The sequence below is a fragment of the Gobio gobio genome (genome assembly GCF_949357685.1).
Source record: "Gobio gobio genome assembly, chromosome: 6".
In the NCBI taxonomy this organism is placed as follows: Eukaryota; Metazoa; Chordata; class Actinopteri; order Cypriniformes; family Gobionidae; genus Gobio; species Gobio gobio.
In genome coordinates this window covers 53,122,764-53,135,393 of record NC_137102.1, presented here as the reverse complement: position 1 = coordinate 53,135,393, position 12,630 = coordinate 53,122,764, and the positions used below count along the sequence as shown (strand labels likewise).

At 38.6% G+C, this 12,630-nt stretch overlaps 1 protein-coding gene across 2 annotated transcripts in view; it reads left to right on the top strand.

The window, feature by feature from the left end:
* Positions 1–1,482: 1,482 nt before the first annotated feature.
* cactin overlaps positions 1,483–12,630 on the top strand; it is a 29,195-nt gene continuing 18,047 nt past the window's right edge. For both annotated transcript variants that reach the window (XM_079820577.1, XM_079820576.1), the window contains exons 1-4: positions 1,483–1,779; positions 4,189–4,693; positions 9,523–9,618; positions 12,501–12,630. The exon at positions 12,501–12,630 is cut by the window's right edge and continues 16 nt beyond it. In XM_079820577.1, the coding sequence (XP_079676703.1) occupies positions 1,499–1,779; positions 4,189–4,693; positions 9,523–9,618; positions 12,501–12,630 (1,012 nt within the window). In that variant the 5' untranslated portion in view covers positions 1,483–1,498. The remainder of the gene's footprint in view (positions 1,780–4,188; positions 4,694–9,522; positions 9,619–12,500) is intronic.

The window sequence follows — 12,630 nt, the reverse complement described above, 5'->3', positions numbered from 1 at the left end:
TTTCTGATTGGTGCCGCGATTTTGAGGGATTAGAAATGGGCTTGAATGGGCTCTTTGCCAGACTACTTGCAGAGCAAATCTAAATTTGCCAGAAGTTGTCTGGGTTTTCCCAGGCTAACTATATCCTATAATACACCCCTATATCTTTCAGGTATTCCACAACAGCTTTCTTTCTGTCACACCCTCAAGGTTCCATGTTCTTCCTGCCTGACTTATCTTTATTCCTTTGTTCCCTATATTTCCTAAAATGTGACAATGTAACAGCCTTTGTGTTCCACACTTTCTGTGATTTTATATTCCAAACATTCATTTGATTGACTTTTACCAAACAGAAACAGTGTTTTATTTAACCCTATGGGGTCAAACCTCAGTCAAAGTGCCCCTACTATGGATTTTTGAAAATGACCTTTCATGTAGTGTGTAACAGCTCTAAGTGAATGAAAACATCCTGAAAAGTTTTAAATCTGAAAGTGCCCCGTATATATAGTTATTGTCTCTCAAAAGTAAGAGTCAACTCTGAGTCAATTAAACAAATCGTTTTCAAAACGAATCCCAAGCCGTTTTGTTGTGACGTCAAGACGAAACATAGCATTGCCCACATTTTCAGCCTTACTTGGCATTTTGATAGTTTCCCACACATACACCTAAATAAATTCTGCAATTAGCCTAATTAGTCTGTGACGTGTTACACTGAACTAGCCAATGGTAACAGACAAGTGGCAAGTGTCCTTTCTCACTCTCTTCCCATTTTTCCTTTAGTTTCATTATGTTTAAATCTACCTCAGTTTTGGAAACAACCAAACGGGTATATTACTAATAGGAGTAGGGGAATTAAAACAAATAATCCTCAATGTTCAAGGAAGTAATTAAGTCTTCTGACTAATATCTTCTCCATCCACTTGCATAGGTGGGACGTTAGGACAATGGGTCTTTAAGAAACAGAATCACATTCAGTTGAATGAATAAATGGAAGAAAATACACTCAAACTAATGTTAAAAGCTGACCTTGTAAGGCAAGATTGAATTAAAGCAATCGAATTATTAGATTATTAGTCATTTATTTTCTTTTTGACATAAAGTGAACATCATAGAAAACAAATAGGCTACTTTTAAATTGAGGTAAATACATCCTTGTGGTACTTTAGTGTTGTGTTTGTTAAGTTATTATAGTGTAGTTTAGTATTTAAATTAATAGTGTATTTTACTTTTTTATTTTACAAAGTTCAAATTAAAATGACAGCGGAGACGTCAACGTTCTGCCTCAAATAGGACCTCGGAAGAGGAGCTCAATATATCGCCTGCTTGAAATTATTCGAATATTTGTGTAAAGCTTGAATAGTAAACCTGCATATTTCCTAATACACACACAAATATATATAAACTTTATTGTTTTTTTCTAAACGACTATCATAGGATTTATTTGATTTGCGATAAATAAGTATTACAAACATTATAGACTACCTATTTACGCGACGCGGCGCGGTCAGGACCTGAAAACATGGGATCGAAGAAACATCGTAGGAGCCGATCGCGGTCCTGCTCTCGAGAAAGATCCCGCAGACATGTCCACTCGCCAGAGGATAGACAAAGTCGGAACCGCTCTCCCGTGATGGGTTCTCGCCGACGAGGGCGGTCTGATAGCGGCGGCTCCAGGAGCAGCGGAGGTTCCGCGGGCCCGAGCCGAAACAGAGGCAGGGAGTCCGGCCACTCCAGCGACTCTGACCGCGATCAGAGAGGCAGAAGAGCGCGATCACGCGGAAGATCAAAAGACAGAGACAGGTATAGACACAAATAATCAAACAATTATGTGCATTTCAGTTTATTCACGTTTTTAAATAAAAAAGTTTTAAATAAAAACAGTGTAAATAGTTAAAATGACATCTAACAGTAGTACTATAACGAGTGGAAAGACGTAATAATACAAGACAAGGCGAGTTTATTTATATAGCACATTTCTTACACCGTGGTTATTCAAGTGCTTTCAAAAGAAAACGGTAATCATAAAAAGGCTTATAAGAAACAAAAAATACAATATGAATATTAAGTCAAATTGAATAAAAAAATAAGTTAAAATGGTATACTTAAAATGAATAGTATGAGGGATACTAGAAACTAAATATTTTAGACATACAGTGAGGAAAATAAAGTATTTGAACACCCTGCTATTTTGCAAGTTCTCCCACTTGGAAATCATGGAGGGGTCTGAAATTGTCATCGTAGGTGCATGTCCACTGTGAGAGACATAATCTAAAAAATAAAAAAAAATACAGAAATCACATTGTATGATTTTTTAAAAACTATTTATTTGTATGATACAGCTGCAAATAAGTATTTGAACACCTGTCTATCAGCTAGAATTCTGACCCTCAAAGACCTGTTAGTCTGCCTTTAAAATGTCCACCTCCACTCCATTTATTATCCTAAATTAGATGCACCTGTTTGAGGTTTTAGCTGCATAAAGACACCTGTCCACCCCATACAATCAGTAATAATCCAACTACTAACATGGCCAAGACCAAAGAGCTGTCCAAAGACACTAGAAACAAAATTGTACACCTCCACAAGGCTGGAAAGGGCTACAGGGAAATTGCCAAGCAGCTTGGTGAAAAAAGGTCCACTTTTGGAGCAATCATTAGAAAATGGAAGAAGCTAAACATGACTGTCAATCTCCCTCGGACTGGGGCTCCATGCAAGATCTCACCTTGTGGGGTCTCAATGATCCCAAGAAAGGTGATAAATGAGCCCAGTACTACACGGGAGGAGCTGGTCAATGACCTGAAAAGAGCTGGGACCACCGTTTCCAAGGTTACTGTTGGTAATACACTAAGACGTCATGGTTTGAAATCATGCATGGCACGGAAGGTTCCCCTGCTTAAACCAGCACATGTCCAGGCCCGTCTTAAGTTTGCCAATGACCATTTGGATGATCCAGAGGAGTCATGGGAGAAAGTCATGTGGTCAGATGAGACCAAAATAGAACTTTTTGGTCATAATTCCACTACACGTGTTTGGAGGAAGAAGAATGATGAGTACCATCCCAAGAACACCATCCCTACTGTGAATCATGAGGGTGGTAGCATCATGCTTTGGGGGTGTTTTTCTGCACATGGGACAGGGCGACTGCACTGTATTAAGGAGAGGATGACCGGGGTCATGTTTTACGAGATTTTGGGAACAACCTCCTTCCCTCAGTTAGAGCATTGAAGATGGGTCGAGGCTGGGTCTTCCAACATGACAATGACCCGAAGCACACAGCCAGGATAACCAAGGAGTGGCTCTGTAAGAAGCATATCAAGGTTCTGGCGTGGCCTAGCCAGTCTCCAGACCTAAGCCCAATATAGAATCTTTGGAGGGAGCTCAAACTCTGTGTTTCTCAGCGACAGGCCAGAAACCTGACTGATCTAGAGAAGATCTGTGTGGAGGAGTGGGCCAAAATCCCTCCTGCAGTGTGTGCAAACCTGGTGAAAAACTACAGGAAACGTTTGACCTCTGTAATTACAAACAAAGGCTACTGTACCAAATATTAACATTGATTTTCTTAGGTGTTCAAATAATTATTCGCAGCTGTATCATACAAATAAATAGTTAAAAATCATACATTTTGATTTCTGGATTTTTTTTTTAGATTATGTCTCTCACAGTGGACATGCACCTACGATGACAATTTCAGACTCCTCCATGATTTCTAAGTGGGAGAACTTGCAAAATAGCAGGGTGTTCAAATACTTATTTTCCTCACTGTATTTATAACAATAATTTTAGAAATTTTAAAAAGAGTAAATTGAGTCTTTATTCAAGAAACCAGTTTAGTTGCCTTTTTCAAATTTCAATGTTGGCATGAAACGGATGTTGCAGTATGCTTTTATTGCTCATTGTGACCTATATCTGAGTAAAAGAAAAATGTAGGGCAGGGCTTGATTTTGTCTCACCGCAAGAGAGAGGAGTTATTTTCATTAAAGATTACGAAGCACATTAATTATAAAATATAGCGATGTGCAGAGAAATCATATATAATAATTGCTGCAATATTCCATAAAAACAAGAATTGTACATTTTTATTTCATGGTGACTTTAAGATGGGGGTCCTTCAAAGATGGTCATATTTTATCATAAAAAAAAAAAATCCTGATTGTGATTGGAAGTGTTTTAACTGTTCTTTTGTTTGTTTGTTTTTATTTATTGTTTTAGCTCTTCAGGTGATAATCACAATGATCATAAGAAGCATAAGATGAAGATGAAACACAAGGATGAAAGGGGCAGCAGGAGGAGGAGGAGCTCGTCACGCTCTAGCGCAGAGTCCAGCGTGGAGCGCGAAAGAGAGAGGAGGAGACGACCGAGCAGGAGCCCCAGCCGGGAGAGATGGAGGAGAAAGAGTAAAGAGAGGGAACAAGATAGACGTCGACAATCAGAATCCAGATCCCCGAGTTCCTCTAGCTCCTCCGCCGACTCCGATCAGGAGGGAAAGGCAGCACGGGGTGCATCCTCTGCCAAAGAAGAGACAAAGAAAAAGAAGGAGATGATGAAAGCTCTGGAGACACCAGAGGAAAAGAGAGCCAGGCGTCTGTCCAAGAAAGAGGCCAAAGAGAGGAAGAAGAGAGAGAAGATGGGCTGGAGTGAAGAGTACATGGGCTACACCAACGCCGACAATCCGTTCGGAGATAACAACCTGCTCGGCACGTTCAAATGGCAGAAGGTGAGAGAGATGACCTCTTGAGAGTGAAATCTGACCTCTTGATCACGATACGATCTGTTATCGATTCTCTTAGCCAGCGAAACAAATAGGGCTGTAATCAACCAAAGGAAATCTTGGTCGACTGAAGTCCTGAAATTTTGAAAATTTTGGACTAAAAATGACGTTAGGAAAAAAAAATGTTACATTAATTAGCTGCACACTGTGCGCAGTACTTGGTAGCCTTGTTGTCTGCCTAAATGAATTATAAATAAACATAAACTAGTAGGTTATTTGCAGTATATTAAATAGGTTTTTGAGCGGATTATTTTGCACTGAAATGAGTCTGACACACGAGTCTGTCGGCTCTGACAGCGTTGCATCACGTGCACCTGCGCAATATCATAGCCTATGATTTCCGAAAATATAGTAGGTTACTATGTTGTCAACTAGTGATATCATCACAAGAACTTTTGAGGAATATGCAACATAATTTAGACAATTGTTTTTGTCATATGTATATACTAACTGACAGACACTATCATTTCAGCTTGAACAGGAGCTCAGTTCAGCTCCGCGGCTGAGACACGAATAGACTATTAACTTAAAGCTTTTACTCTTAAACACAAAAGGCACGTCCACTTTAATAAAAAAAGGAATATTTATTAAACAAGCCAGATCAAGAGCAGAAACGAAATAAAGTGCATAACTAATAAATAAAGCATGGGCTCAAAACTAATACAAACAGTGGGCACAGTGCATTAGGCTCCAAATAAAAAATAAAATAATAAAGTGCCCAAATCCAATATATAATACTTGAAATAAATTTGCAGTTTGCACAATAATAAAAGCGACGGGGCAACTCAAAACAGACGGGGCAACCTAACGCAGATAAGTTAGCTAACCGTTTTTAGGTGGTATGACATTTGTCGTCGAGCTGTGATATGCAAACTGTTGCTTGCAAAATTTGTATTCAACTTTTTTCGCATTTTCTATTTTTAAAAAATGCTGCCACACTGCCGATGTCTTTGTTGACATGGTAGAAGAGGACTGACTAGGAAAACGCTCTCACAATTAAATAATGAAATGCCTATACAGCAAAGTAGCCTTCTTCAATCTGTCTCTCGTCTCCAGTGGGTTGGGCTAATCCGAAATAAGTAAAAACAAAGGGGGTGTTCTGAAGACAGACTGTTACCTGGTAAACAGGGCTGCTCTGAAAACACCCCCATTAGCAATTAGTGCTTGCCACCTGATGGAATGAACGCGGCCAAAACTGGTGAAATGAACGCGGCCAAAACTGGTGAAATGAACGCGGCCAAAACTGGTGAAATGAACGCGGCCAAAACTGGTGAAATGAACGCGGCCAAAACTGGTGAAATGAACGCGGCCAAAACTGGTGAAATGAACGCGGCCAAAACTGGTGAAATGAACGCGGCCTAAACTGGTGAAATGAACGCGGCCTAAACTGGTGAAATGAACGCGGCCTAAACTGGTGAAATGAACGCGGCCAAAACTGGTGAAATGAACGCGGCCAAAACTGGTGAAATGAACGCGGCCAAAACTGGTAAAATGAACGCGGCCAAAACTGATGAAATGAATGTGGCAAAAAAATCGACCAGTCAAAATTTTGGTTGAGCCAGAACGCCTTGACTAAAAATCGACTAATCGACTGGAAGATTACAGCCCTAGAAACAAAACAATATTGACCTCAAAACATGCTGTCAGTTCCGTCGCAAGGGCTGTGCCAAGTGTGCGACCGCACAGGGCCTCGCACAAAAGTAAAGTGACCGCTGACCAGATGATGTAAAGCCAAAAGTTCATGTTTTTGTCCTTCAAAATACTATAATAGTTAAAAAACAGATAAAAGTGTATCGTGATGCTTAATTATTCTGCTTGTTAAAAATGTATTATGCAGTAATTTGCAATAGCCTATTTCTCTGTGCGTGAGTGACAGTGATTCATGCGCAAACATGTCAGTCAGCAGGCATCGCACGTCAAATTCATAGAGCTTTATTCACAGTTCATTCAAATTCTGATTTTGGCCGCCTCTGAAATGAGTCAAACCATAGATATTACCTAAGAAGTTCAAGTAAATACGCTAGAAATGCGTGCTCATTCAAGGATTTGCATTTATTGCATGGACGGAGAAAGCACGGACGCCTGAATTTCATCGGCACGCACAAAAGGTTTTTTATTTAACACTATTAAAGTTAAAAAAGCGTAGCCTAACTATTACTCACCTTGAGAGCAATGGCACCGCAGAACGAGTAAAGCCTATTCCATCTCTAGACGGTTTAAATTTTTTTAAATCTGAAAACTAAAAAGCAACGAAATTGTCAGACATCCATTTAGCGCATGTTCACAGAGGAAATACTGAAAAACAGCGCTGGTCCTCTCAATACTGTCTGTTTATTTTACTGACTGAGATATCTCTTCAGATGATTCAGTGAGAGAGCAGTCCAAACTCAGTCAAGTGGATTCAGGCCATTTTGCAAACGCGCATTCATAATTAATAACATAATCATTTTAGCGTCAAAATGTGTGTGCACTGCGCAGTTCAGTTACACAGTTTAACTTCTTGAACCTAATGCTGTTAAACTGAATATACAATTTATTTAATTTTGCTTGAATATCCACATAAACAACAGATTGTTCGTCACTATAGCAACAGTAGACCCCCGTTAATAGGCTATACCCCAGGGCCTCGCACATCACGTTCGCACAGGGCCTCGCACCCCCCTTGCGACGGGCCTGCATGCTGTTACAGATTGAATTCTATTCAGGGGCCTTTAATAGATATATCAATATTGTGATGATATGTGCTAGAGTATTGACACACGTTTCATGATTTGATTCGATTTTGATTCACAAGCTTGATCCGATTCCGATTCGATTATTTTGGATATATATCAGGTAGGCCTGTCATGATAACAAATTTTGCTGGATGATAAATTGGCCAAGAAATTATTGCGATAAATGATAATATTGTTGTTCTGAGACCCTTTTCATCTAAAATAATGATAATGGCATAAGAATGCAGGTACACCTTTTCAAAGATCAATAAACTTTTATTTCTAAAGACTATTTAACACTGAAAACGGAAAACATCTTAAATATCCACAATAAATGAACAAAACAACCAAAACAAAAAAAGCATTGGACTCTCAGTCTGTTAACAAACAAATGTACTTGAATAAACAGCTGGGAAAACTGCAAAGGATGATTGTGTTTTAGATAGTGCTGGGAATCGATTAAAAAACAACAACTAATTAATCACATTTTTTCTGTAATTAATCACGATTAATACGTTTTTAAAGTTTGACAGCATATTTTAAATGTGTTGTATTGTAATGTTTTTATGAATGAAGGCCAGTGTGTCTCTATGAAACATTAATGACTTTACATGTATAACTGAAAGCTACCAATTTCAACATTTATTAGGCTTTAAAAAAACAACTTTTAACAACTGTCCCACGCATCTCATTTCCTCACAACTCTAAGTTCTTTTAAGACGTTATTTAACTAATTTAAGACTCCTAATATGAGAATACTCAAAATTCTCTGTGTTGTTGTTATTGTTTGTTCATGAGCAAAAGAGAACCCGATGTGAGCACGAGACTGACGCGAGTCTGTTTGTGCGTCGAGTGTGTGTGTGTGTCAGAGTTTCCCTCGATTAGCCGACATGAGACGCAGCCACACAGACAGGAGAGGACATTGTCGCGCTTAGAAGCATTTAAATGTATAAGAGCGTGATCATATAATGTAACGCTTGGCAAAAATGGATATAAAAACGGACGCTGGAAATTATCGCGGCCGGAAAAATTATCGAGCTAATTTTTTTTATCGTGCGATTAATTGATTTATTGACTATCACGACAGGCCTAATATTAGGTACAGTACATAGCAAATAAACTCGCAGCTAATGCTGTAAACTAGTTGGTATTTGAAGGTTAAAATGAACACATTTGTATAAAAGCACTTAAAGGGATAGTTCACTCAAAAATGAAAATTAGCCCATGATATACCCTCAAGTCATCCTAGGTGTATATGACATTCTTTCAGACGAACACAATCAGTTATATTAAAAATGTCCTGGCTCTTCCAAGCTTTATAATGGCAGTGAATCGTTTTTGAAGTCCATGAAAGTACATCTATCCATCATATAACTGCTCCACATGGCCCCGGGGGGTTAATAAAGGCCTTCTGAAGCGATGCATTTGTGTAAGCAAAATATCCATATTTAAAATTTTATAAAGTAATTTATCTAGCTTCCGGCAGATCACCTTCCGTATTAAACTTACGGATAAAGTGTAACGCCTCTCGCAGTTCAAAGTGTTTGCGCTACGTCTGACGACATTGCACACCAGTTACGTTAAGATTGATTCTTAGGATTTAAGACTAAATATCGAATCAATATTTTTTTACCCAGCCCTATTATGTACTTATTTCACACAGCCAGCATTTTTACTCACAAATGCAACCAAAATATAACACAAACAGTCTCTGAAAATCCTGCAAATCTAGTCCTAAATTGGACATCAAAAAATAAATTTTTTATTTTTAAATAATGTTGAAAAACTATAGAAAAACATAAACTTGCATATGAGTCTGATGACCGCTCATCATTGACTTGCACTGAAAACATTTAAGACAGTCTTGAATGCATATAGTTTGATTCATCCTATTGTTAGTCATTTGATCGATGCATGGATTCATATCAATGTACCGTTACACCCCTACTGTAAACACACCTTGATATTGCAGTGATGTTGCTTGAGAAAGTCTGGCTAGGACTTCTGTTAACAGAACAGTTCACTTAATTTACTCTCTGTTTGTGTGTGTGTATTTTTCAGGCTCTGGAGAAGAAAGGCATCGGGCACTTGTCAGAAAAAAATCTGAAGGAGAGAAATAAACACATCCAGGAGGAAAACCGCAGGGAACTACAGAAGGTACCAAACACTTCTGAACACTGAAACGTTATAGAACTTTGATTTCTAAATTGAATCAGGAATTACTACAGAATTTAGAAAGATCACATGTACTTATACATAAAAAAATCAAGTATTTTTAGTTAACCTAACAGGAGCTCCATAACGAAAAGTGAGAATATTTGAAAATAGTTTAATTAGTTATTAACACAGACACATTATAGAATAGGGAATTTTGATTTTGAAATTGAACTAAGAATGGCTACAAAATTTCGAAAGATAATATACACTCACCTAAAGGATTATTAGGAACACCTGTTAAATTTCTCATTAATGCAATTATCTAATCAACCAATCACATGGCAGTTGCTTCAATGCATTTAGGGGTGTGGTCCTGGTCAAGACAATCTCCTGAACTCCAAACTGAATGTCAGAATGGGAAAGAAAGGTGATTTAAGCAATTTTGAGCGTGGCATGGTTGTTGGTGCCAGACGGTCTGGTCTGAGTATTTCACAATCTGCTCAGTTACTGGGATTTTCACGCGCAACCATTTCTAGGGTTTACAAAGAATTGTGTGAAAAGGGAAAAACATCCAGTATGCGGCAGTCCTGTGGGTGAAAATGCCTTGTTGATGCTAGAGGTCAGAGGAGAATGGGCCGACTGATTCAAGCTGATAGAAGAGCAACTTTGACTGAAATAACCACTCGTTACAACCGAGGTATGCAGCAAAGCATTTGTGAAGCCACAACACGCACAACCTAGAGGCGGATGGGCTACAACAGCAGAAGACCCCACCGGGTACCACTCATCTCCACTACAAATAGGAAAAAGAGGCTACAATTTGCACAAGCTCACCAAAATTGGACAGTTGAAGTCTGATAAGTCTCGATTTCTGTTGAGACATTCAGATGGTAGAGTCAGAATTTGGCGTAAACAGAATGAGAACATGGATCCATCATGCCTTGTTACCACTGTGCAGGCTGCTGGTGGTGGTGTAATGGTGTGGGGGATGTTTTCTTGGCACACTTTAGTCCCCTTAGTGCCAATTGGGCATCGTTTAAATGCCACGGCCTACCTGAGCATTGTTTCTGACCATGTCCATCCCTTTATGACCACCATGTACCCATCCTCTGATGGCTACTTCCAGCAGGATAATGCACCATGTCACAAAGCTTGAATCATTTCAAATTGGTTTCTTGAACATGACAATGAGTTCACTGTACTAAAATGGCCCCCACAGTCACCAGATCTCAAACCAATAGAGCATCTTTGGGATGTGGTGGAACGGGAGCTTCGTGCCCTGGATGTGCATCCCACAAATCTCCATCAACTGCAAGATGCTATCCTATCAATATGGGCCAACATTTCTAAAGAATGCTTTCAGCACCTTGTTGAATCAATGCCATGTAGAATTAAGGCAGTTCTGAAGGCGAAAGGGGGTCAAACACAGTATTAGTATGGTGTACCTAATAATCTTTTAGGTGAGTGTATTCTTGAAAACTTTTTTTGTAATATATCAACTTTATCAAGTATTTTTAGTTAATGTGACCGCAGACACCATAAACAAATGTGATATTTTAAAATAGTTGAACTAGTTGGTATCAAATATAAAATAATGTTTAAGGTCAGTAGTTTAACTTTCAAATTTGTGAAAAGATATTCGTTTTTTTAATTTTTAATTTTATTTAATATTGAATTCATTTTTATTTTTGTTTTCTTTAAAAAGTAGTTTAGTATTTTGATTTTAAAGTTTAGTATTTTGTTGTGTGTATTAGTTGTAGATTTTTTTTTTTATGTCTAAATATTTTCTATAAAATGTTATTTCAGTTTGAGTTATTTTAGTATATCAAGTTAAACTGAATGACAATGAGAAATATTGTTTTGGCAACTAGCTGAAATAAAAAAAGTTTAATTTTTTTAAAAGTTAAAGCTGCTGTCCGTAACTTTTTTTGTGTTCAAGATTTACAAAAAAAGATATAAAGAGAATGTCCAACATGAATCCATTTTCCAAAGCGTGTTTTTGTCTTACCCTGAATCATTATGATACACTTATAATAAGTGTTTATATGGGGACTATTTCAGAGCGGTCTGGTAGGAAGCGCTGCGGAGGAGCACAGTCCCTTCGTGACTCGCCATAGACATAAACAGAGAGAAGTAGCTCCGGCTGCAATGTTCTTCCGCAAGACGCATGCAGTTCTGTTTATTAACCGCTAGAGCGCAAAAAGTTACGGACTGTAGCTTTAAAGTTTATTTTATTTCAAGTATGTGAAGTTTTTTTTTCCTGTTTTAGGTAACTTTAATAACTTTGCAACATTAAACAATTAAACTTTCATGACATTAGCCGCTTTTCCACCGTGGGGCTGAACGGTTCTCACTGCGTAATCGTTCCATTCCGTGCCGCTCCGGGTCAGCTGGTACGGTTCTGGTTTAATTTTCCACTGTGGGGCTTATAACAGTCGCTTTTTGGAATATAATACAAAAGCATCAGTCGTTGCCTGCAAGAGTTTACAGATGTAAATAGCGACCATGTTATGGAGGATGATCAGATATTTCTTATAATTTTATTATTAATGTGTGACCAATCCTGAGTGGCGATCTCACTACACGCATTCTGCCAGCACGATTCACGGGCCAAGAACGGTTTGTAATCGTGCCGTGCCGAACCAGGCTCAAGTGGAAACACAGCTGGAACCGTTCCGCACCATTCTAAGAACTGTTCGGCCCGACAGTGGAATAACGGCTATTCATAACTTTTGATTAATTTCCATAGTAAAATGTCCTAATAATAAATTGTATTGTATTTTTGTGTTCTACTTTTTTATGTCTAAATGCTGCACCCAGATTGCTTTTGTGAAATGAAATAAAGACAGACTGAGGTAAATGTGTGAGTCTTGTGTGTTCAGGTGAAGCAGCTGCGTCTGGAGCGAGAGCGGGAGAAATCCATGCGTGAGCAGGAGCTGGAGATGCTGCAGAGGGAGAAGGAGGCGGAACATTTCAAAACGTGGGCGGAGCAGGAGGACAACTTTCATCTGC